We start from the raw sequence: 24199 nt of genomic DNA, 5'->3' as shown, positions 1-24199 counted from the left end.
CTTCATGTTTACCAGTGACTGTTTTTCTGGCATGGATACTGACATGGGCTAAGGTTAGGGAGATCTGGGTATACTGTTATTGTAATGGACACTGCCAAACTGACCTCCAGTTTATACTTCTGCATTGTATGACAACATAAATTTCTCCAAGTCTTTGGCAATACATTATCAATTTTTAAAAATAAATGGATAATTTTTGTCCCATTCTGGATTTATTCTGTATCTCCCTAAGTAATAAAAGTCGAGCATTTTTTTACTTGAACGCTTTCTGAGAGGGCGCTAGTCATTCTAAATTCTGGCAGAAATGAACGAGGCATGTACAATTCAAAAAAGAACTCCATTGTGATTTTGGGGTATGAATGAAGGGGAGAGTCTTAGGAGGTAAAGTTGAAGAGGTCAGCTGGGAGTGCAGAGGGAAGGTCCTTGTAGGTCACTGTAAGGTGTTTGGACCAAGAAAATGAATGACCTAATAGAGAAGTGCTATCTGGAATGGACTTTGAATGATGGGTGGGGATTTACTACCACAGGAGAATGAAGGAAAGACATTCTAGGCAGAGGGAATAAGACTGAGAGATTACAGAAGCATGAAAATACATGGGAAAAACAGAATATGAGTTGACCATATATTGGAAATGAATATAAGGAAGCAGGGTTGGGCCCACCTATATGAGGGAAGTAGTTTGCATGCTATACAAAGTTATGGGAAAATATTCATCAGGTAGAGGAACCTGCCTTTCTTGGGTGCATTCCGTGGGCCAGGTACTTTACATGGTACTTTACATGGGTAGTTCATTAATCCTTAAGTGTCACTGCTAAAGGAAGCGTTACACCATTTTGCAAGCATAGGAACTGAAGCTCAAGGAAATGATATAATTTGCCCTGAATCATACAGCCGCTAATCTTTGGGTCAAAGCTTTGAAGCCAGCTCTCCCCAGATAGGTTAAGCAGACGCTGGGTGCGTACTGTGTCCTGTGCTGGGTACTGGGGAGAAACGATTGATGTGGCCCTGTTCCTGGTCTCTAGGACAGTGTCTACCAGAGCTGTGTATATTCTGCTCCTCACCGGAGTAAGCAACAGCATGGAAAGACCAAGGGACTCAGACAAGAATCTGGAGAACAGTTTTGATGATAAGAGAGAAGACAGGATATTTTAAAATCCAGGCAAGATAACATAAGAAATAAGAGGGAGGAGAGATGAGATGGTAAGTGGGGAATGAATATCAAATCAGTTTGGTGGTTAATTGGTTGAGGGGAGCATGCAAGAAATGTTCCCAGAGTGTCTAATATGGCCACTGCATGGCCAGTGACAGCAAGATCCAGAGAGGAAGGGTGAAAAGAATCTTTGGAGGTTAGAGCCAGTTAAAGCATTGGAAATAAGTTTTATTTTGTGGACCTACCTGAAAAATCTTAGTGTTAAGTCACTGGTGACAAATCCAAGAATATTCTCTGGGTGTACTTTTAATTGGAAAAGACATTTGTATGCAGAGCCAGAGAGATATTGGACAGTAAACCCAAAATAGCCTTTAAATGTTCGCTGCTTCTGCAAGAAGGCATCTGTAATGTTAAGTCTCCACAATTAAATTAAATATTATAGCTATTATTAATGTTTATTATTCATGATACACAGCAACATAAATGTCCCCCTGCTGCTTTTTACACTTCACAAAAAAAAAAAAAAGAAAAGAAAAGAAAAGAAAAATCAAAACACCACATTTGACAGCTCTGGACTCAGAGCTGCCTAGGTTTTTTATGTTTCTCCCAAATGCTTTATATGAATTGCCTGGGCATCTAGGATTCTAAAACTGGTTAAATTATTATTTAACCGTGTATCATTTGAGGGGTTTGATTGAATAATTTCAGGAACCTATTATTTTCTCTGACACCCCTTAGAATACGGTGGTCTCTGTGAGATCTCTAGAGTTAAGACGCCGAAACGCGGGAAGGGAATCAAAACCAAACACACTATCCTGATTGACAGAATCCCAGTTGTTACTGCAGGGAGAGAAGACAGGGTGATGTGCACTGTGCTTAGTTAAATAGGATTCCCCTATGCCTCCTAGAGATGAAGCCTTTTTTATAAGCTGCAACATCTTTCATACAACCTTCCAGTATTGACCTTCTCCCTATCACAGCAACAGCCCAGCCATCCTCAAATTCAGTGGGGACTGTTAGAAGAGTGGGCTTTGGAATTTGACCTGAGGGATCTCAGCCAGTGTCAAGGTACTGCAACACGACCTCATCAACATTTAAAAGACCTCCACTGAATCGGAGTACTCCTTCTAACCTAGTTTGACAAGTCAAAGCCAGCCCCCTCCGGGCTTAGGATTCTGCAGGAGCCGCGGATCCCACTCAGTCTGCTTTTCGGGTCTTGGGCAGAATTGCAAAGTGAGCAATAATGACCGAGGCGCCAGAAAACCTACTCTTTCCAACATTTCTCTTAAGTGAGATCTCTCCTTCCTCATGCTGCCTTTGGTATGCAGCGGACCTGTCCTTTGACAAAACTGCTTCCTCTCGTGTCCACTGAAAATTCATACTCCACAAGGACGGCTGATATTTTTTAAAAACCAAAGATTTACCAAAGAAAGAGGATGTGCCAGGCGTTACTATGTATATTTTGGTAACATCTTCCTGCATCTTAATGAGTGACAATTGTCGCGGGTTGCCGGGACAGAGGCAATTCCTGGGACATGAGTGCTCAAACCAGGGATTGTCTCTATCTAGGAGTTGAGGCTCAGAGAGGAAGGGCATTTTCAAAGGCTCATACTCTTCATCAGTGATGTGTCTGCTCTTAACATGCCTCAATCTTCTTGACTCCAGTCCCTGGGCTTTCAGCCCTGTCACACAGGCCAGTCTGGTGAGTTGCTGAAGAGTCACTAAATGTGAGAGGCTGAGATATATTCGCATGTTTCAGTGGAGTATAATAGTGGGGAGTTTGGAGAAGGCAGTTTTGGAAGGGGTATGTGGGTGGTTATCACACCTCCACACCGCCCCCCTCCCGGTTTGCAAACCACACCCGGAAGCAGATGTTGAAAATCAGCATTTACTGCACGACTGTTTCTAGACGTGGGCAAGAGTCACTGCAGCTCAGGGCTTTAGTGTCACAGAGTCTGTGGCTTGGGAGAGTGTGGATGGACACAGCATGCATGTTAGCAGCACAAATCAGGTCAATCATGACTAGGAAGGGTTCGCTGCAACCTCGACTTTTGCTGAAACTCACTCCTCAGAAATGAACAGACCAGTTGGAAGATCTCCCATGCAGCTGGCTTCTGTTTCGGATCTCTAGTGCTCACATTTGTACTGAAGATGGTGATGTGTGTGTGTGTATGTGTGCATATTTACTGTGTGTATGTGCATGTGTGTGTACGTATATTTATTGAATGTGTGTGTATTATGTAGTGTGTGTGTGTGTGTAATCTTCAACTGAACAAGCATCAGGAATTTTTTCCCTTCCTTTGGAGCCAGAACATCATGAGTTGAGCAGTTACCACAAAGCGTTACAACTGAAGTGTCATAGCTGCATTTGTTTTCCATCTTAGCCTCCAGATCTGAAAGGTGGGCTGAGATCACCCAAATGCTAGACTGGTGTATTCTGGTGCTGATTTTTCTTCTAAAGCTTTTGCCCTCTCCAGGTATTTTGCCTCCTGGGCCACCTGGCAATGCTCTGCATTCTCTGCTGTCATGGTTCAGAAATTTTTATATTTATAACTACTCCCACAGGATGAAAATACGTGTAATTAATAGACACGCTTTTCTCCTGTCAACCTCTCCACTCTTTTGTAGTGTTGGGTCAGTTGATGATTTTCCCCTCTCCAGTTCGCTCATATAATGTGTGCTACTATCAAGCAAATCTCTTGCCCACTGTTCTTCTCCTTAACGAAGTGGAACACAGTGGAGGGACTGAGAGGGATAGTTTTTCATGAATAAATAATGATCATTTGTAATTACCATGTCGATTGCATGTATGGAAATGGTGCTTCTAAATTACTTGACAGCGATTAGAAGCAGTTGATTTACCTAAATAGTTGTAAACGCCCTTCCAGCAAACTCCACCCACTGTTCATTTATTTAGCAGGCTTGGCCCCTAGATAATATAAAGGAAACGTCTACTTACTCCAGAATTAGAGTTCGTTGTTGCTATCGTCCTTAAGCACCTGAAGCCCTACAGTAAGATTATCGCAAAGAGCTAGCATTTCTTGGACCTTTTTTAAATGTCACATACTTTTCCAGGGGCTTTGTGTACGTTACGTTCAATGCTTATAATGGTCCTTAGGAGTGGATAATCTATACCAGTTTTACAGATGAAGACCTTGAAGCTTGGAGGTACTAACCATCTTGTCTGAGCTGATAAGGGAAGAAGTTCAAATTCAAACCAAAGCAGTATTGACTCCTTAGCTTAATAGGAAAAGTGTTATATACATGCATACATACATATATGTATATACATGTATCTATAGGTATATGTATATATGTGAGCATTTGTATATGTATGACTCATGTCACACACACGTTATATGTATGTGCCATGTGTCATGTCATACATATATATGAGACACGTGGTGTGTGTGTATATATGTATATGAGTGGGGAGGGTGAGAGGGAGGGGAGAAGGGAGAAAGATAGTTTTTTCATTGACTCTTAATTGAACACACAAGGCACACAATAGATGCTGGGCATAGAGATAAGTAAGACTCATCTTGCCCTTGGACAGTCTGGTGACAGCACAATGATTGTAAACTGATAAATTACAGTGCACTGAAATAGATATTAGCATTTAGGCAGGGAAAGAGTACTATGGGAGAATATTAGCATATTTTTTCCAAGGGATAAATGTGATACTTTTTATACACTTGTCACTTTTCTTCAGCAAAAGAGAATACATTTAGAACAGGAAATTAACATATTTGAAGGAAGGAATGGATCAAAAAGTCATAAAAGTTTTTTCTGAATATGTCCTGCAGCTAGTGCAGAGGTATTCCATTCTTAATTAAATACCCAATTAATATGTGTAAGGTATTCTCAGTGACCAAAAATGATGATTCTAGAGCTACGCCATGGCAAAATTACAAGATTTTCTAACCCACTCAGCTCTCTTTCCCAGAATAACATAGCAGAGAAATTGACTATTTACTATTTGGGTTAATTATAGTCTAGAGTACTGTGCCCAAACACTGATCTATGTGTCTGTGCCTGGTTGGCTGGCTGTATGAGTTTTATAAAGTCACATATTCCTAAGTCATGTTGCTGAGGATATGGTAAGTTTGAGATACACAGGCCTCTAATATTTTTAAAAAATGCCTCAATTGATTCCTATGGACATCCAGATTTAGAACTACTGTTCTTTAAAAAAACCACAAATAGGGAATAGCCCCCGCCCCATATGATATTTACTTTCTCTTTAATATCTTGTTTAATGCTATGAATTTGGTAAGTAAGAGTCTAATTCTCTGGAAACAGATCTCAGTTCATTTTAATCTGATCCACATACTACCTAGAGGCCTAGGATAAATTTCTTAAGCATTTCATTCCCATTTTTATAGAGTTATGAGGATTAGATATAATGCACAGAAAGTAGCTAGCAGTGCTTTGCACTCAGTAAGTGCTCAATAAATGTCAGAGTACACACACACACACACTTATTTTTATATATAGACATATGTACTCTTAGAATAATAAAATGACTTAATGGACTAAAAGAAAAACTATCCTAAGAACAAAATGATCAGTCACTGGAAACTTTGTGGAAAAGGAGTAGGTCTGTCTTTGACTATACTGGAACATTTCCAACGTGAGAACCATAACCCACAGGGAGCCCCTCACTAGCCCTCATGCTGCTCCTTCACTAAACAATTCATGCACTTTAGAGCTAGGAATTGACCAATCTCACCCTTGTCATTATTTCCTATTCTTTCACATCACCCCAAAAAACCGATCTCTGTACAAAAGGCACAGATTTCCAGATATAGGTAAGTCAGAAGGGTATAGTGTACACCATGGCAACTGTAGTTAATAATTCTGTATTGCGTCTGTATTGTAGTTAATAATTCTGTATTAATAAAAATTGAAAGTGTTAACAAAGTAGATCTTAAGAGTTCTCGTCACAAGAAAAGCATTTTGTAACTGTAATTGGTGATGGATGTTAACAAGACCAAAGATTAGATACAAGGAGATTACGAAGATTGTTTCTAAGGGTCTTTACAGCTGTAATGTTCTGAGTTTCTGAGCTACCTGATTCCTATGACCCAGTGCTCTTCATATATTTTACTCCCTGGATCATTTAGCCCTTAATGCAAAGGAATGACTGATGTCATGGTAGGAGCCCATATATTACCCTGTCTCCAGATATGCCTAGAGTAACAGAGAGGTAGAGTGAATACTTGGTTATCTGGAAAAGTATTTAAGCAACTTTTGTAACAGCAAACTCTGTCAGGATTATGTTCAAGTAGTCCCCACAGAGTGAGACCTACATAAAGACCTGGGCATGGACCATCTGACAGCTAATTATGCACAGATAACAAGCTTCTTCCCCAGGACGGGCATCTCTTCTATCTGAGGGCCAGCCAGGGTCAAAATTTAACAACGAGGTTCCCTAGTGCAACAGGGAAGAAACACAAGTCATGAGCAAATTAGTGGCTGCAGTGTGATCCAAAGTTCTCTTTTATTAGACAGAATTCTTAATCAACCAGGAAATTGAGCATACCATGAACTAGCAACCATTTTGCTATCTCCCAACCTGTGGAAATAGCAAAGCTATTGAAAGAGCAGAAGCCAGCCATGTTGTTAAGTTGGTTCATTTACCAGCCACTGATTTATTAAACTTTCATCAAATTAACTAACTTCAAAGCTTCCTTGAGCTTACTGCTGCATGAGATTACTGATGAAACCAGTATGCAACTGGTTTTTACTGAGCTATTCCCCACCCCCCCGGCTTCCTGAATGAAATATCTTCTCTTATATAGTAATATTATAGGATTATGGTTTTATATCAATTTAATGTTTTATTAGCTTGTATTTGTGCATTTGGAAGTGATAACAAATGATTAAAATTCTCTCATACTGATTTCTATGTATATTTTTAAAAGATTTAGCAGGAGAAATATGTATTTTCAGGATAGAAATGTCCATTCTTCCTAGTGCCTTTTAATTCATTCCGGTAAATGATTATGGCCAAAGTATGTGTAACTGTGGGGCAGATAATATTTCTCTGTAGGGCCTTTTCTTTTTCAGGACCATATTCGCCTTAGTCTAAATGTTTCTTAGGTACCTACTATTCCCCCATGCATTCTCTACCACCCCTCGCCTTCTAAATAACATCTTTCACCAGATGTCTTTACTAAATGAATCCTTGCTTATGAGTTCCTAAAATTGCAGTAGGTACACCAAAACTCTTAAAGCAAGAGAATGAAATCCAATCATATAGAATTTCCAATTTTAACTGCAAGAGGGGGTTTTGCTTTAAAACAGGAAGCCCCTCGAGGTTTCTTCAAAGTACAGAAGTGCCACACTCTCCCCATCTGTGACGAGCAGGTGCCCCAGGGTCTCAGTGACCGCTCCAAGAGCGAGGTGTCACAAAGGACAATTCTGGGTCAGGATGGCTTTTATACATAAAGCTTTGACAGAAACAGTTCAATTGTCAACAAATGAATGATTACATTTCAAAAAGCGTGTTTTATATACTTAGCTCAAAATAAGGCACACTTTCATTAAAAGTGAGAAATAGGAGAAGCCAAAAGTACTTTCAGAGCTCAAGGAATACCTATTAACAAGTGTTTGCACATCAACACATATACCCTCACTGAGCAGATAGTTTGGTGGCTTTTTATGCATGGATGAGACCTCCATGGGAAGGTGATCTGCTTTTTCATTCCTAGCTTTAGAAAAATAAAAAAAGAGAGAGAGAGAAAGGAAGGAAGGAAGCAAGGAAGGAGAGAGAGAGGAAGAAAGGAAGAAAAGAGAGGGAAGGAGGAAGGAAGGAAAGAAAGAAAGAAAAAAAAGAGAAAGAAAGAAAGCAAAGAAGAGAAAACAGCCTTATTCTTCTAATAAGTTGAGCTAAGGGACTAAAAGCACTCAAGAGATAAATTATAGGTTAAAGAGGCAAGCATCTGCACTGAAAAGCATCCACAAAGTAGGCAAAGGCCAGTGGAAGAAGCCATCCAGATCAGTCATTAAGACAAGAGTTGAGACATTTTTCCGAAAATAATTAAAAAATAAGGTTGAAGAGGGTTTGAAATAGTACATTCTACAAACATACTTCTATTTCTTCGAATCTCTGAGTTACCTCTTAGTTTCTCTTGTACCCTTCAATTATAAACTTCAGACTCTTTGAACCAAGCATTTTTGGAAGCAGAAGTATGACCCTCTGCCCAGATCCCATCAGAAGGTTCTGTGCCCTGGTGAAGAAAGCAAGGTGGAAGGTGGAGTCAGACCAGGAGACCTGGTATCGCTGGTGAGCTGAAGGAGAGCCTGAGTCAGAGAGAGAGAGCATCAGGGCAAACATTCCAAATTCAAAGACTGTGGAGTCTGGTTTTTAATAAATCGCTAACTGTATGGGGGAGAACAGAAGTTGGGCTGGGAGAGGGTAACTTTGAGGGTTCTGTGGGACTGAGTATGGCATACCAGCCATAGTTCTCTCAGTTCTCTGTCCCTGTGGTGAGAGCTTGATAGCCCCATGTATCAGCCCCACAGCCCTCCCGGGGCAACTCTAAATTGCAGGCATAGTGCCTACACGGGGATAATGGGCCTCTAAAGGTCTGGCCTAGAATTTCCAACCCTATTAAATGAAAGCAAACAGAACAAAAGCCAAAAAGGGAGTTTGGAGATTAATCATCTGGCCTAGAAAATGGGTGAACCAATGAAACTGAACCAATTTCAGTGTTATTGAAATACATGAACACATACATTTTAATATTAAAAAAGAAATTAGAGAATGGCGTCAACAATCAAATCGCCCAGATTTCCTTTTGAAGATTTTTCACATCATAACCATTCATCTTGAGGCAAATTAGAAATTTTGAGCACACTGAAAACAGGGATGATATTGTACAAAGTGGTCAGAGTTTTCCTCTATCCTTTAATGTTCTTCCCAAGAACTGAGTAGAATAGAACTCCTAGAATAAATGCTAAATAAGCATCTGTTGAGGGACCAAGTCCATGATTGAATGAATAATTAAGAGAATGAATTGATCAATGAACAAGCCTATTTTCCTAGGCTTTAACCACAGGCAAAAACTCACTCTGCTCAACCACTGTTTATAAACCCTTGCTCTCCAGACTTGGGGAAAGGCTGGTTCTGTAAATTATCTCCAGGGCTCATCATGGTCGTTTCTTAAATCCTTAGTATCTGCTTCGTACATGTGATGAAGCAGCATTCTTACACGCCATGATGGCTGCCTCATTGCTAAATTCAAAGCACTTTCTTTTTCTCAGTCCACATCTACCTTGATGAAGCAAGTGATAAAATTGGAACATGGTCTCTTGTCTCCAAATCTGTATAATGTGGCAATCATGAGTCTCCACACATATAACTGAAGTGTGCTTGAAATGCAACTCACTTTATTTTTTTGTAGCTCAATATAATACCATTTTTAGACCCCTTTCTGCTTGGGTTATAAAATGTGATCTCAACCAACCTGGGGTGGCCTTCCTAGTCTCTTCAGTCCACTCTTGGGTGTTCTGACACTCTCTCAGCCTATCTCCTCATGCAGACTTTTTTTTTTTTTTTTTTTTTTCTGGGAGCTTTATCTAGGAAGCAAGTCAAAAAGACCTATGCACTTTGATCTATAAATGTGGGTTACGTTATCTGCCCCGAGGATCAGCTCACAGGGAAGATTATCTCCTTTTCTTGCGGCCCTGCAATGTTTGATGACAGCTTTCTTCTGTTTTGCCTCTCCCTAATCCCAACCTGGAGACTCTTTAGAAGGTTTGGGAATAGAAACCTCTTTGTACCTACTTGTAGTACAAGTAGTAAAAACATAGTTTCCCAACTATTATCTATACCATGATGTCTACAAGACTTGGAACTCAAAAGCCAAGAAGTGATTTATTTTTTGCTTTCTGTTTCATCATCCCTACCTTATAGGTATGTGTGCATATCTGATTATATCCTTAGTAAGTTTTTCTGAAAATAAACTATTCTTTATAAAGGGCTTATTTGATGCATAACAATAATGCCCTCTGGAAAAATCCTGTCAGTTTGTGTTAAGTTACTAGCCTTGTATGACAGTCCCATTTCCCTCGGTCCTTGCAAATACACCCGATTTTAAAAAATACATATTCACCATTTTAAAATTAGAGTTATAAATGAAGTATTTTTTTTTTCATCTGTACTTCTTTCATTGCAAGGGAGCTTTAACATCCTTTCATAGGGTGTTTTTTTTGTTTTGTTTTATTTTAATTATTTGTCCCTGAGTTCATGAGCCCATCTTGCTTAGGACTTTATAGACTCTTCAGAGTCCTTCATGGTAAGAATATGAACAAATTGTCATATACTGAGAATATTTTTTCTTATTTGTTATTTGGCCCTTTTATTGTATATGAGATATAGAAACTTACAATTTGTAAATCTGATTTTGTGATTTTCCCCCCCCCTTGGCATTTTAACCTAAGTATTCTTTCTCCATTGCCAGATGAATGTTTCAGCTCTGCTTCATTTTAGTTGTTTTATGGTTTTATTTTTCCATGTAAATTTTTATTTGGTTATGTTTAGCATAGTCTAGGAGATCGGGCTCTACATTCTTTTCTGTCATTTAATGATTTGTTTCAGCATCATTATTTAGCTGTCCTTTCCCCCTTTGGTCTAAATCCCCCATTTATCATATAACAAAGTTTTTACGCATGATGGATCCGCTTCTAGCCTCCGTGTTCTGTCTGTCACTACAACAATAAGACACTGCTTTAATCGAGATAGATTCCCAACCACATCAGTCTCTGATAGCGAAATTCCTCTTCGTATTATTTTTTCTTAAATTCTTTCAGAATTTCCTTGACCAGTGCATTTCCTCTTCCAGCTGAACTTTACAAATCCCACGCTCAACGTTAGCGAGGTCTCTTAGGTCTTGGTGGCATCTCACCCTCCAAAGCTGAACCCTCATTCAATCCGTCCTGTACCCTAGTGCGCCCTCATCTGCCTCTCCTTCGACCACAAACGCAGTAAATAACAACAGTCCTAGCAGCGCGCCCCATCTGCCCTGCCTTCTTGACCTGTCAAACCGGGATTTGAAGGAGACCCGAATCGCAGATGGGTCTCGCAGGGAGAAGAGGGCGCGAGCTCTCCCCTTTAAGCGCTGCCCCTGTCTTTTCAGAGCGTGGAAGGGGAGCACCACGAGAAAGCGGTGGAGCTGCTCAAGGCTGCTAAAGACAGCGTCAAGCTGGTGGTCCGCTACACCCCCAAAGTCCTGGAAGAGATGGAGGCGCGCTTCGAGAAGCTCCGCACGGCCCGGCGCCGGCAGCAGCAGCAGCAGCTCATTCAGCAGCAGCAACAGCAGCAGCAGCAGCAGACACAGCAGAACCACATGTCCTAGGTGAGAAGCTCCTTCTTCACACACCCGCGAGGTCCCTGACACAGACGAGTGTGCGGAGGGTTTTCATACGTATTGTTTCTGAGACCGCTGGGACAGAAGCATTAGGTTTAACAACACCCCACACCCCGCCCCTGAATCACTCAAGCAAATAAAAACAATGAAGACCTCAGAAAATGTTAACAAGATAGTCGCTGACGTTTTATAGGCCATTCAGCCGTGTTGTGCCAATGTAAGATATTTTGGAAAATAATATACTTGGGAGGGCCAGGTGGAGACTCTCTAGGACGCCTCTATACACATGAGGGAAATGCGGCCTCTGGGCAACCCAGGTCCCTGGGCACGCTCAATGACAAGAGTGCGGGCTGGGTTCCAGCCCCCCACTCACCCTCTTGGCCAGTTGCCTTTGCACAGTGTACAGACTTACCAACCATATAGTGCGGATCCTGGGAAGATCCCTTTAGAATACTGGTAGAAATTCCTGGAAAACTACTCCATGGTGAAGAATGATGGGGAGACCTGCCAGTGTGGGTGCCTTTTTCTAAATACCACTGTTACAAAATTTCTTAGTCAGGTCTTGCGATATGCTTTTAAGAACATTAAGGGGGAAAAAATGTAAAGAGTAAGAATCCCCGTCTTTGAAGTGCTTCCTATGTGCTAGGCTTTTCACCTATGTTATTCCTTATCCTCAGAAAAATCCTTCCAGGTAAGTATCGCTAAAACCCCATTTTTTAGATGAATGATATGAAGTTGCAGTGGCTTTGTGGAGCCCTCACAACCACACTTTCAAGGAGTGTAGAATTATTTTCCTTTTTGCTGTTGCAGGCCATTTCATCTGCCAACATCAGATAGTCTGGATTTCTATAAATTGTCCTTGCTCTCCTTTGGAAGGATAGTTAATAGCATAACACACCTCTCCACTATGATGTCTGCAAATGTGATTTTGAAGGGAGGTCCAGAGTTCTTGGGAAAATGGCAGTAGGCATTTTATTAGACTACTATTGGAACAACCAGAAACATTGGATATGACATGTGACTTTCAATGGTTTGTGACTCACACAAAAAGGAGAAGCTACATGAGGAAGTGTAAAGACTACAGGATTTGTCCTCAGACATGGCTGAGAATTCATCAGTCTAAGTTTCTTTCATAGCTTGTAGGTTTTATGGTATATATCCCATAGTTTGGTGACTTCAACTAAAAATCACCTTCCATTCACTCTAATATTTTTTTAAGAGTTTATTTGTCAAAGGGGGGGTGGGGACAGAGCACAAGCAGGGGGAGCGGTGGGCAGAGGGAGAAGCAGGCTCCCTGCTGAGCAAGGAGGCCGATACAGGACTCGATCCCAGGACCCTGTAACGGTGACCTGAGCCGAAGGCAGTTGCTTAACCAACTGAGCCATCCAGGCGCCCAACCTAACGTTCACTCTAAAAACTACATTTATTTAGCGACAAGTATTTATTTGGTACTGCCCAGGGCTTGACACTGTTCAATGGGCTGTAGAAACAGCCTGAGCAAAGCAAAGTCCTTGCATCATGATGCTTACCTTCTGGTTGGAGGAGATAGTTAATATCCAGGTAAATGAAAATAGCCTATGGGGACCAGTACTTCAGAGAGTTCAAGTAGAATGCTTTGATAGACACTGGCTAGGGGACAACCTTCTATTAGGTGATCAGGGGAGACGTCTCAAAGGAGAGAACTTTTATTCTGAGGTTGAATACTGAGGAGAAGCCAGAAATGAGCATAAGAAGGAAAGGAGTTAGCTAGTGCCTGGCTCTAAGAGAGACATGGGCTATTTGATGTTTGAGGAATAGAAAGAAAGCTGGGGTAGTTAGTTAGGAAATAATGAGTAAGGACAGAGAGGTAGATCGGGGCCAGGTCACAGAAAGCTTTTTAAATCATGGAGGGAAGTTAGATTTTATTGCGGTGGAAGCCACTAAATGTTTCAGGCAAAGATTATGTATTTAAAAAGATCACTCGTGCTGTTCTGAGGAAAATGGATGATTGCAAGGTAAGAGCGAGAGCAGCGACTAATTAGAAGGCTGTTACAGAGCAGTCCAGGCAACAGACGCAGTGGTTGGACCAGGATGACAGGGTTGGGATGGGGGGATAAGGGTGCATGTGGACAAGGCAGTTTGCCCACGTCATTTTCCTCTCTAACCCATTGCGTATACAAAGGCACTTCACCTCGCCCGGTAGTGTCAGAATCCCTTCAAAGGTCTTTTTCTCCTAATATCCATCCACAATTCTTTTTTTTTTTAATTTTTTTTTAAGATTTTATTTATTTATTTGACAGAGAGAGATCACAAGCAGGCAGAGAGGCAGGCAGAGAGAGAGGAGGAAGCAGGCTCCCTGCTGAGCAAAACCCGATGCGGGGCTCGATCCCAGGACCCCGAGATCATGACCTGAGCCGAAGGCAGCGGCTTAACCACTGAAACACCCAGGTGCCCCTCCATCCACAATTCTTTAGTCAAACGTGGAACTCTTTCCACTAACTCATTTTTTTTTTCTTCCCTCCTCAGTAATGTGGACTTACACCATTTTCCTAATTGATTTGCCACACGGGCCCACAGTGAAATTATTCTACAGTGTTTTAAAAGAAATATGTTGCCGTTCAGACTCCTGAGGTCTTACTAAAAGCTTCCACTGTTCTATCTATTCAGTCATCTTTGGAAGGATACAGCTTGGCCACGACTGTGGGCTGGGCCGTGCACCCCATTTCCTTTCTCCGCTCCATCAGTCTTCATTAAATCACTTCAGAATTTCCTATTGTCGCGTTGCCAAAGACTAACATTTTTAATAAAAGACATTTACAAACTCTTTTTCTCTTGTAGAGGATACGGGAAAGTTCTATTTAAATGAACGTGAAATTTACATTTATGCCTGCCAGGACAGCCCTTGCTACGCACACGCTCGTGGCCCCTTGAGGTGAAATGGTAGCGGCCACTTTAAGTAGGAGCGAAGTGGTACCGAGTCGTGTCACCCATGGATTTTATGGTGAATTCAGTCAAAGAGACCTGCATTAGCTCTTGCTCAACTCTTAATTAATTAAATTTTTAAGGATTAAATGGGATTTGTTACACTTCCTAACTCATACTATGGTTGCTTTGGGGAAGAAATTTGAAGCTAATTTGACTAATTTACTTTGAACCGATCTCTGATTTTTTTTTTTTTTTAAGTTTGACAAGTCACGCAAAGACCAAATAAAGCAACATACTTGTGAGATAGTCTTATTGTTTATCAAGCAAAACACAATTTCTATTTTCTAAATTAGGAATTTTTAAAAATCTAAAATAGTGTAATTTATTAAGTAATGCTAAGTAGTGCATACAAATGGAAAACAGGCTGAATGCAAGTGGTATGTGGAGACTATCTCTGTTGCCCACTTATAATTTCAAATTCCCCTGAAATAAAACTCACTTGTCTTTCCCCCTAACTTCCATGTTTCATAATCAGGAGTAGATTACATTTTCTAAAAGGTAATAGAGATGATCACTATACAACCGAATTATAGAAACCTAAACAGAGAAGAGGAATAAAGCTATTTTTATGCTACCCCCACTTTCTTGGCAAAGAGCAGTACATTTACTCAGCGTTAAGCACCTCATTTTTTAAAGCATCGTTTTATAGACATCTCTGTTTCACTCAGATTCACAAAGAGTAAAAGGAGGAAGGAAGAGGAATCCTTCTTGAGTTGTCAACATTCTGAGGAAGTCAAGACTGAAAGATTGTCCAATTTCTCTGACCTCCTATTGCTGGGTTGACAGTGGAGAATTCCCTGCATTTGAAACCAGGCTGGATCTTAACAGATTTACAAATAGCTAGAGCTTACCAGTGGCCTCACCACCTGTCAGGCCCCCACTCTCCTTCCCTTGTCCGCTACTGACCATCTCACCTCCCACGACCAGGGCCCCAGCCACCGTCCTGCTGGTCCGATCCAGAGACCCACTGCAGAATTGAGGAAACCAGCCTCAAAGGATGACTCTGATAAAATCGAATCCAAGGAACTCAGAGTTCACCAAGCAGAAAGCCAGAATAATAGCAATAATCATCGTAATGCCAAGTAACATTTATCAAGCAGTCAGGGTGTGCCGAAAGCCTCTTCTAATTGCTTCATCCATGTTCAAGTACTTAATCTTCACAACAATCTTATGAGTAGGAGGTACTATTTTGAATCTCATTTTAAAGGGAGAAACTGAGGCATATAGGATTTTTTAAAAATCTATACCACAGTTCATAGCTTATAAGTGATAGGGCCATGATTCGAACCCAGAAACACGGGCTTCAAAGCCTCTTTCTCTACATCACCATGCTATGCTTCTGTTTTCTTCAATGGCACCCGCCCTTACATTCCCCCATCCCTTGTCACAGGACGTGGTCACACGAGCTTTCCAGGGATTCCTTACGCTACTTAGTCATCCAACTCATTCTTACCATTTACCCCTTACTTCAGAGTACTCCCATCATGTCAGCTGTCTTCCTTTCTTAACTGCTGCCTTAGAAAAATTGCCACAAATTTGGTGGCGCAAAGGAACACAAATTTATTATCCCGTAATTCTTTAGGACTGAAGTCGAGCACAGTCTCTCTGGGCTTTAGGAGGCTCCAAGGAGAAAATTCATTTCCTTGCCTTTCCTAGCTTCTAGACACTCTCTCAATCCCTTGCCTTGTGGTCCTTTCTCCATCTTCACAACCAGCAAGCGTGGTTGAGCCCTCACCTTGCTCTGACATCTGCTTCCACATCACATCCCCTCCGTTGGCTCCTCCTCTCTCCACCATCCACTTTTAATGTTAATTACAGATCCTACCTGGACAATCCAGGATCCTCTCCCTGTTTTAACATTAGCTGTTTAGCAATCTTAATTCCATCTACAACTTTAATCTCCCTTTAACATGGGATTTAATGCCAGGGATTAGGATGTGGATAGATTTAGGGTCCATTAATGTGCCTACCACAATGGCTCATTTAAAAGTTAGCAAAGGGGGCATCTGGGGGGGCTCTGTCGTTAAGCGTCTGCCTTCGGCTCAGGTCATGATCTCAGGGTCCTGGGATCCAGCCCCAGGTCTGGCTCCCTGCTCCGCGGGAAGCCTACTTCTCCCTCTCCCACTCCCCCTGCTTGTGGTCCCTTTCTTGTGGTCTCTTTCTCTCTCAAATAAATAAATAAAATCTTTAAAAAATTAAAAAATAAAAGTTAGCAAAGCAATCAGAGTGATAAAATTTACATCAATATGGGAAAAAAAGGCTTTTATTTAAACAAGTAAAAAAAAAAAACAGTGATCCTTTGAATTACAAATCAAAGCAATGAGAGAAATAATGGGAACATTTGGTGCAGATGGTTCTTCCCAGTGGGTGTTTCAGTGACCCACATTTTGGATGCCCGGTGATCTCTTAGCTGCTGGCATATCTCTCAGGCCTACTCCCTCCCCACTCTCTGGAAAGGTGAAAAGACCCAAGACTGTTACTAAAATTCACCTGTTCTGAGTCCTGTTCCCTTGCGACATGTACTATATAATAAATTAATTTGTTAAAAATTCAGTTTCTAGATCTCTGTCCCTTGCCCACCCCGGGGACCTATAGGAAGTTATTCAACAGAAGATTCTGTGAAATGGTCTGTTATGGAGATTAAGAAAAAAATATGTAGAACTTTTAACAAAATATGTGACAATTAGTGAGCACTCAGTTGGAGTAGGTGTCCTATTGTAGTAGGGATCCTGAAGAAGCACAATGGCCTTATGCAGGGCTTTGAAGCCCCACTCAAGGACTTCCAGGCACATCTAATAAAGGCCTGCCAGCGCTGAGTGGGGAGGAGTGGGGGGGCAGGGGGGCTGATGCAAAGTAGGCAGATTACGAGGCCAGCCACAATTTGTAAAAATCCATTTTGTGTAGCATGCTTGACATTCATGGGCATAAAAAATATCTGCAGCTTTAGAAACAGAGATCGGAAAGCACTGTTGTCTCTGAAATGATCCCATAGTGGGGGAACAGTTACTGGCCTCGGGGAGAGTGTTCCCATGAGGCTGCTTCTCGGGGTCGGAGCATGTGGGCGGCTGCCCACGGCGTTCAACTTGGTGTCAGGCTGACCTTGTGGGAGAAGAAACCGGCCTGTGAATCTGCTTCAGAGCAGGGGAGGCTGGTGTTTCCCACTTGTCAGTGGGAGGCTCTGCTGGTGGTACCCCAACCAGAGCACTACTAATCGCCCTGAGAATCACACTGTAAAGGTTAGCTAGGCTTCACCTTCGTGAAGAAGAAAGAGAGGCATCCGGAACTGGGAAGCAGAAATGTTGGGCTTTTGAAATGCTTCCCGACTGGTGTTCTGTGTTTCATTTGGGGGAACAACTGTGTCTTTTCCATCCTCGTTTGATAATGACTTCCTTGGCAAACATCAAGCAACTTTTTTTTTTTTTTTTAGTATTTGGAAGATTGTGCATGAGTGACAGGGCCTAAAATAATTCTTGCTGTTCTCGCATAGCGCACGCTCTTTTGATATTTTTAGCATATTGTCGTTGACAAATGAATACTCATCACTGGCTTCCCTTCGCGCTTTCCCCCTTTCAGGTCCTTAAAGAGAAGCCACCTGATCGAAGATCCGATAGTCACAAATTCGAAACCGGGCTTCCGAATCCCAGCACATAGTAAAAGGAAGAGACCACATTGATAATTATACCTGTCAAGAAGCGGTGAACACGGGGTGTATGAATTCTTTACCAAGGCGACTCGACACCGTCTTTCTCGGGGGCTGAATCCCACTGCTCACACACTCTTTACACACACAGACCTTCCATTCGCTGCAGTGGGAATTCTCAGTGTGTAAAGGGAGAGGTTTTCCAGTCTGCAGACTGAAGTAGTACAAGAAGAGTCAAGTCCATGACTTTCTGATAAATCACCAGGCCAAGACAAAGTGAATCTTTGGGCTATAGCTTTTCCAGAGATGAACGAATCCCTCTTTAGGCTGTATTTCAAACTGTATCAGTTCAAGGTTGTTATCACTTACAAGAAACCTACGCAGGGTACCCATACCCTGACCTTGTCCACATCCATATTGCTGAATTGTCCGAAATAGAATTCCAGTTAATTGCAAATTTAGCATTTATCCACACCCCCCCTTCAAAATGGCAAGCTATGCTATTGATACTCTATTCAGGTTCTAGAAGCAACTGGCTTTTTATTTTCTGTCTCCATGAATTTAATTTATGCATTAATGGAGTGCAACAATTTTTGCCCAACTTTTGGTTTACTAGAGGCAAGGGAAGAGAACTCTCATAGGGTATTTTTTTTTTTAATTTAAGTATTGCTTTTATCTATGATTATTGATTCTAACAGGATATAATGTATATTTATTCCACACAATATATATTATCAGAGTGTATTTGCTACGAACTGAGGTCTTCTCTTACCAAATGTTACAAATCTGGTAAGAGAACACTAGCAACAGACCTGGCTTTTGGTTAAGTTTTATATTTTTTGATTGATAAACTCTGGAGAAATCTAAACTCTTTCTACCTACACCGATACATCGTTATAGAAATTTATTTAATATTTTAAAGCTGAGAGCTTTACAAAGCTCAATTATGATATATGTTCATACACACACACACACACACACACACAAATACATATTTCACACAATGTTTAGATCAGTTTCCCCAAAGATAAACTGGACATTTTTGGCAATCTAAGACCAAAAGTATTACTCCTTTTAAAATTATGCAGCTGTAAACCAGGATATAATATTGTAAATGAAAAGAAGCTGTTCCTTCTAGAGGGAAAAAAATGCCTCGTTCATTACACATATTCATGTAGGGAAATAGACAAGGAGAAACCATCTTTCAAGAAGTATCAGTTGCTGGAAAATGATCTATTAGGAGCCCCCTATACAGATCATCCCTTTTGACTTATGATAAATCGAAGCACATAAATTGACTTTACTCAATGGAATGAATAGGAAACAATAATCATTTAGGCACTTAAATAACTTAGGCACAAAAATGTACCAGAAAAAAGAATAAATGTTTCAGCTGAAACATTCTAGAAAGAGCATTGGAACTGAGGCAAATATTTGGATGTTCCCTTTTCTCAAATGCAGAAATTGATACCCCAACCTAGAGTTTACATTTCAGATAGTCCCCCAAATTAGAAATCGATGAAACTCTGTTCAAGAGCTATTGCTTGAAAACAAGATAAAACCAGTCAGACTAAAATAGAACCACACATTTTCTTTTGCCCTGCCAAGGGGTAGTATTGTCAGTACCAAGTTCTGCCTGTTCTTCGCAACACATCACCCAGCAGAGAGCAAAGAGCGAGGAAACTAGGAGCTACACCAATTTCAACAACCTTCCTGTGAACATATCATTTTTTACTGGAGAAAACTGGGGTGGGGGAGGGGAGGGAGGGCAAAGGGAGGGCGGACCTTGAATGTTATGTAAAATAGGTTTACAAAAGAGATAAGCATGACTAAAGGGAGTGAATGGAGACTGCGCGTGAGTATTACTCAGTTTGAAAGAGGTAGTTCTCATTTTTATAAGAAAAATTTAATAAAACATATATTTTAGTTATCATTTAACAAAGAAGTATAAAAGCTATTCAGACGATGCCACAGATTCTCATAAAGGGAAATCATTGCACCCTTGTAATGAGAAAATGGTCATTTCAACACATTTCAATGCCTTGTGTAAATTTGGAGCTTAAGGTTTGTTTTCATTTAACCATAAGTGTATGGTTGATATGAAATGATCATATGTTTTTCCATCAATATATACTGTCATGGTGTTATAGAAGCAGCTATCAAATGAACCGATACCTTACATTTGTGTTTTCTAGATGTCTTTGTATGTTATGCTTCACTTGCATAATGTTAAATGCTAATAAATGTATGCCAAGTCCTTTGTCAAAGTGAAGGGGCGAACCATCACACCAAAGGCATCTAAAGACAGATTACATGTCACAGTGGTCCTACATACAAATGACCAAATGGCCAGGTTTGGGTTTTGTTTTGTTTTCAGTAAAATCTGGTCATTGAAATATAAACCTTCCCTTAAAGTTTTAATCAAAAGTTTCTGTTCCTAAGACTTAGAGAGGCCCCTGTGTGGTTCTCTACGTTTCACCGAAGCCAGAGGGAAAGGGAAAAAATTTACTACCACTTCTACTAATGTTCTAATGTTCTTTATTATTAATGATCCTGGTAGAGCCACTGACGTGTCCAAAATCATATTAAGGACATATCAGGTTGCTCTTATGTGAATGTCACTCTTGAGTCTCATAATTAGATATTCAAAGTTAGGGGGGAGATCTGGTACTACTAGTCTTCCATGATCCTGGTGAATTTGAGTTCTTTCCTTTGGTCAGGTCAGTGGCCAGATTTTGCTAAACTCTTTCCTGCTGTGATTTTGAAGGCCAGTACACAGAGCATAGTTTAGTAAAAAGAATACCTGAACCTCTCCATTGGGGGCATTTCCATTTTGATTCTGTTGCCATTTGAAATAGAACATCCGCCGGGAGATAATGAGCTTAAATTACAATTGACTTTTGGAAAAGTAACAGACTTTTGTGCTTCCTCAATCATGTAATCAATGGGGAATTCTATCATGTAATCAATGGGGAATTCTCTCTGTCTGTGAACTACCCCTATCTTTTAAGACAATGCTAAAATCTAAATGTAAAATCTAGCTTTCAGGGGCTTTTTGAGAAATCAAGGCTGTCTCAGACAAACTTGGCTAGAGATGGATTAATTACATCAATTTACAAATGCGGTTCTCAACCGCGACAAATCGAACGGATGTGATCCCAGCTCGTTTTACTCAGCTGTGCCCATAGGACTCCAAGACGCTGGGAGATTTTGTCTACGTTATCTTAAACGTCTATAGGTATCTGTGAATGGGTGAATAATGCCTGAATTTCTCATCTTTTAGCTGGTTTGTGTTTATTATACGGACAGCCTGTTAATAAGACCAGCTTTCGATAGGGCTGTGAAGTAGAAATCAATGCTCTGAAGACTTAGGGAAGCCAACGTTAGGCAATAGCTCCCCAAACTTGGGGCCGTCCTACCCAGCGTGGCCCTCTCTGGATCATAAACTCCACGAGAAGAAGGTCTGTGCCGGCTTTGTGGACCTGACATCCGGTGGGGGGCCTGCCACATGATAGGTGCTCAAATGGTGTTTGTTGAATGAATGGAAGATTGGGTTTAGGTCGATAGACAAACAAATCTTGCCTTCAGATAATTTGAAAAATTTCACCAGCATACAGCAATTGGCACTGTAATTTCTGAATTTCATAGAACCAGAATTGACTCTTTTCATAAATAAATACTTTTCAGATAGATTGAATTTGGAATCAATTACTTGAAACCTTCAAGGATTTGAGGCCATTTAGATGAGGGATAGTGTTTGGGGATTAAGTTTTTAACAATGAAGAAAGCTCAGCCTTTCTAGTTCTTTATGAAAGCTCCCTGAGTTATTTTGTAAGGGCGATTAAAAAACATAGAACTCCATTTATGAGTTTTATAAAATATTCTGTTTCAATTTTTAAAAAAGGAAGAAAAGTCATGACATCAAGCACATGATTAATATCACCTTTCATATTTTCTGATAACTTCTCTCTGAGGAGTTCATAGTAATTGGGGACACATCTCTAAATCTTCTTCTGCTTTCAAAAGATCACTTCTTTCCCATTCGATTTCTAGACTATACGTGACCTAAAGATGAATCACAGCTACTAAGCCTTTTCCATGTATTTATTCATTTAACAAATATTTCCTGTGCACCGAGTACATGGTAGGTTCTAGAAATACAATGGCAAACAAGACAGACATAGTGCCCTCCTGGGGCTTACTGTGAGGAACTCCACGTTCCTCTGGCGATAGCTAGGGTTTACTGTCCATCTCCCTCTCCACAGCCGACATAAAGAAAATCCCTGGCTCATGGAAATCATGAAAGACCCCCTGCTCATATTTTATGCGAACTTGCTTTTCTAAAAGCAACACTCAAAAATACTACTCACCTTGCCCATATACCATAGTTAGATCCCAGCAAGGTAGGTAAGTAATAATTTATTCATAATACTTAGCTATTACTAGGTTCTGCTGTGCTTGGTACTTTCCATGGGCTGTACCACTGAATCCCTTCAACAACTCTAGTAGGTTTCATTTTATAGGTAAGAAAACTGAGGCACAGGTATGCGACTTGTCCAGGTCATACAGCTAGCAGAAGAAATGGGGATCTGAACCCATGCAGTGTAACATAAGAGTTCATGTGTCTAACCATGATCTGTGGTTTGGGGGATGCCATTACATTAAAATAAACGGGTCATTAAATGAGTCACTATATAAAAGTCCTTTGAAGTTGGAAAGTAGTAAACAAAAAGATAGTTCAGTATTAAGGTCAACAGTCTATCAGAGGCAGAAGCAGACTGAGAACTCAATCTTACATTAACAGCTTACTCTCGAGAAGAACATGTCAAGCCAGGGACATGGATAAAGTGCAGGTTCCGAAAAATTTTGACGTGTGATAAATATGTCAATGACTTTTCAGAATTATGTGTTAGCCACTGTGTCTATCTGGTGCTACAACAAACAAACAAAATCCCTTGCTGTAAGGGCTTCTAATAAGCACACAGTGTGAAGCTGAACCAAGGATATTCCACATTTCCAGGGAAAGATCGGGCAATAGTACTATTTTCTCACCATTGCATGTGATCGTGTCTTTCCAATTGTTTTCTTTATTTTTCTGAAAGAGCTGCAAAACTGTGCAGTGGTTCAACCTGACCAAAGTGGTATTATGCTGCTGGGAAGTAAAAGTATTAGACACCAGACTGAAGTATTGTCTTCATTATCAAATAACTTTTAAGTTCATTTAAAAAAAGGGTATAGGGGTGCCTGGGTGACACAGTCTGTTAAGCCTCTGATTCTTGGTTTCTGCTCAGGTCATTGTGAGATGGAGCACAGCATCGGGCTCTGCGCCCAGTGTGGAGTCTGAGATTCTCCGGCTCTGTTCTTCTGCCCCTCCCCATCCTCACACTCACTCTCTCTTTCTGTCTCTCTCAAATCAATCTTTAAAAAATAATAAAACAGTGAGTGCTGTGAAGTGTGCAAACCTGGCGATTCACAGACCTGTACCCCTGGGGCTAATAATACATTATATGTTTATTTTAAAAAAATTTTTTTTAAATTATCTTTTTAAATAAAAAATAATAATAATAAAACATGGATATAGAAAGATTTTTAGATGCCGAAGTTGCCTGAATATTTGGATGCCAATTTTCTTGTACTTTTTCAGTCCAGACCATACAGTGGGGTCACATTTTTGAAGGGGTGGGTTTGAAATCCAATGTGAAAGGCAGAAATTGAGACTGCCCTAATGTTAGAACAACAGCGGATGTGACCACATTTCCAGAGGCTGACAGGAACTGACCCCTTCTGTGGGAATAGCGAACTCCTGCTTTCATCTTCTTCCCTCACAAAGAAGAAACCTCCACGTGATTTACACCTGTGCTCTCTCTCTCTGCCCCTCCCAGTTAAATGTGCACACCATGCAACTTAAGTGGTGGTTCCTGCTGGTGACAGCAAAGAGTCTTCTTAAGAAATCTTTAAAATCATTATTCTCCCCCCCAGTACTAAGTAATTAGCCCCTTCAAAATAGTTAAGTTTTAGGAAGTTTAGCTTTGCACATCATACACCAGTGGGGACATTTAAATATTTTA

The 24199-nt window shown here is 40.7% G+C and overlaps 1 protein-coding gene across 2 annotated transcripts in view; it reads left to right on the top strand.

The window, feature by feature from the left end:
• The window catches only part of LIN7A (lin-7 homolog A, crumbs cell polarity complex component), a 120429-nt gene extending 97120 nt beyond the window's left edge, over positions 1 to 23309 (top strand). For both annotated transcript variants that reach the window (XM_045082938.1, XM_045082937.1), the window contains 2 exons: positions 11297 to 11515; positions 18065 to 23309. In XM_045082938.1, the coding sequence (XP_044938873.1) occupies positions 11297 to 11515 (219 nt within the window). In that variant the 3' untranslated portion in view covers positions 18065 to 23309. The remainder of the gene's footprint in view (positions 1 to 11296; positions 11516 to 18064) is intronic.
• Positions 23310 to 24199: the final 890 nt, after the last annotated feature.

The sequence above is a fragment of the Mustela putorius genome, unplaced genomic scaffold (assembly GCF_011764305.1).
Source record: "Mustela putorius furo isolate JIRA1106 unplaced genomic scaffold, ASM1176430v1.1 tig00000640_pilon_pilon_pilon, whole genome shotgun sequence".
NCBI classification, from domain to species: domain Eukaryota; kingdom Metazoa; phylum Chordata; class Mammalia; order Carnivora; family Mustelidae; genus Mustela; species Mustela putorius.
This window is presented reverse-complemented; position numbering and strand designations above follow the sequence as displayed.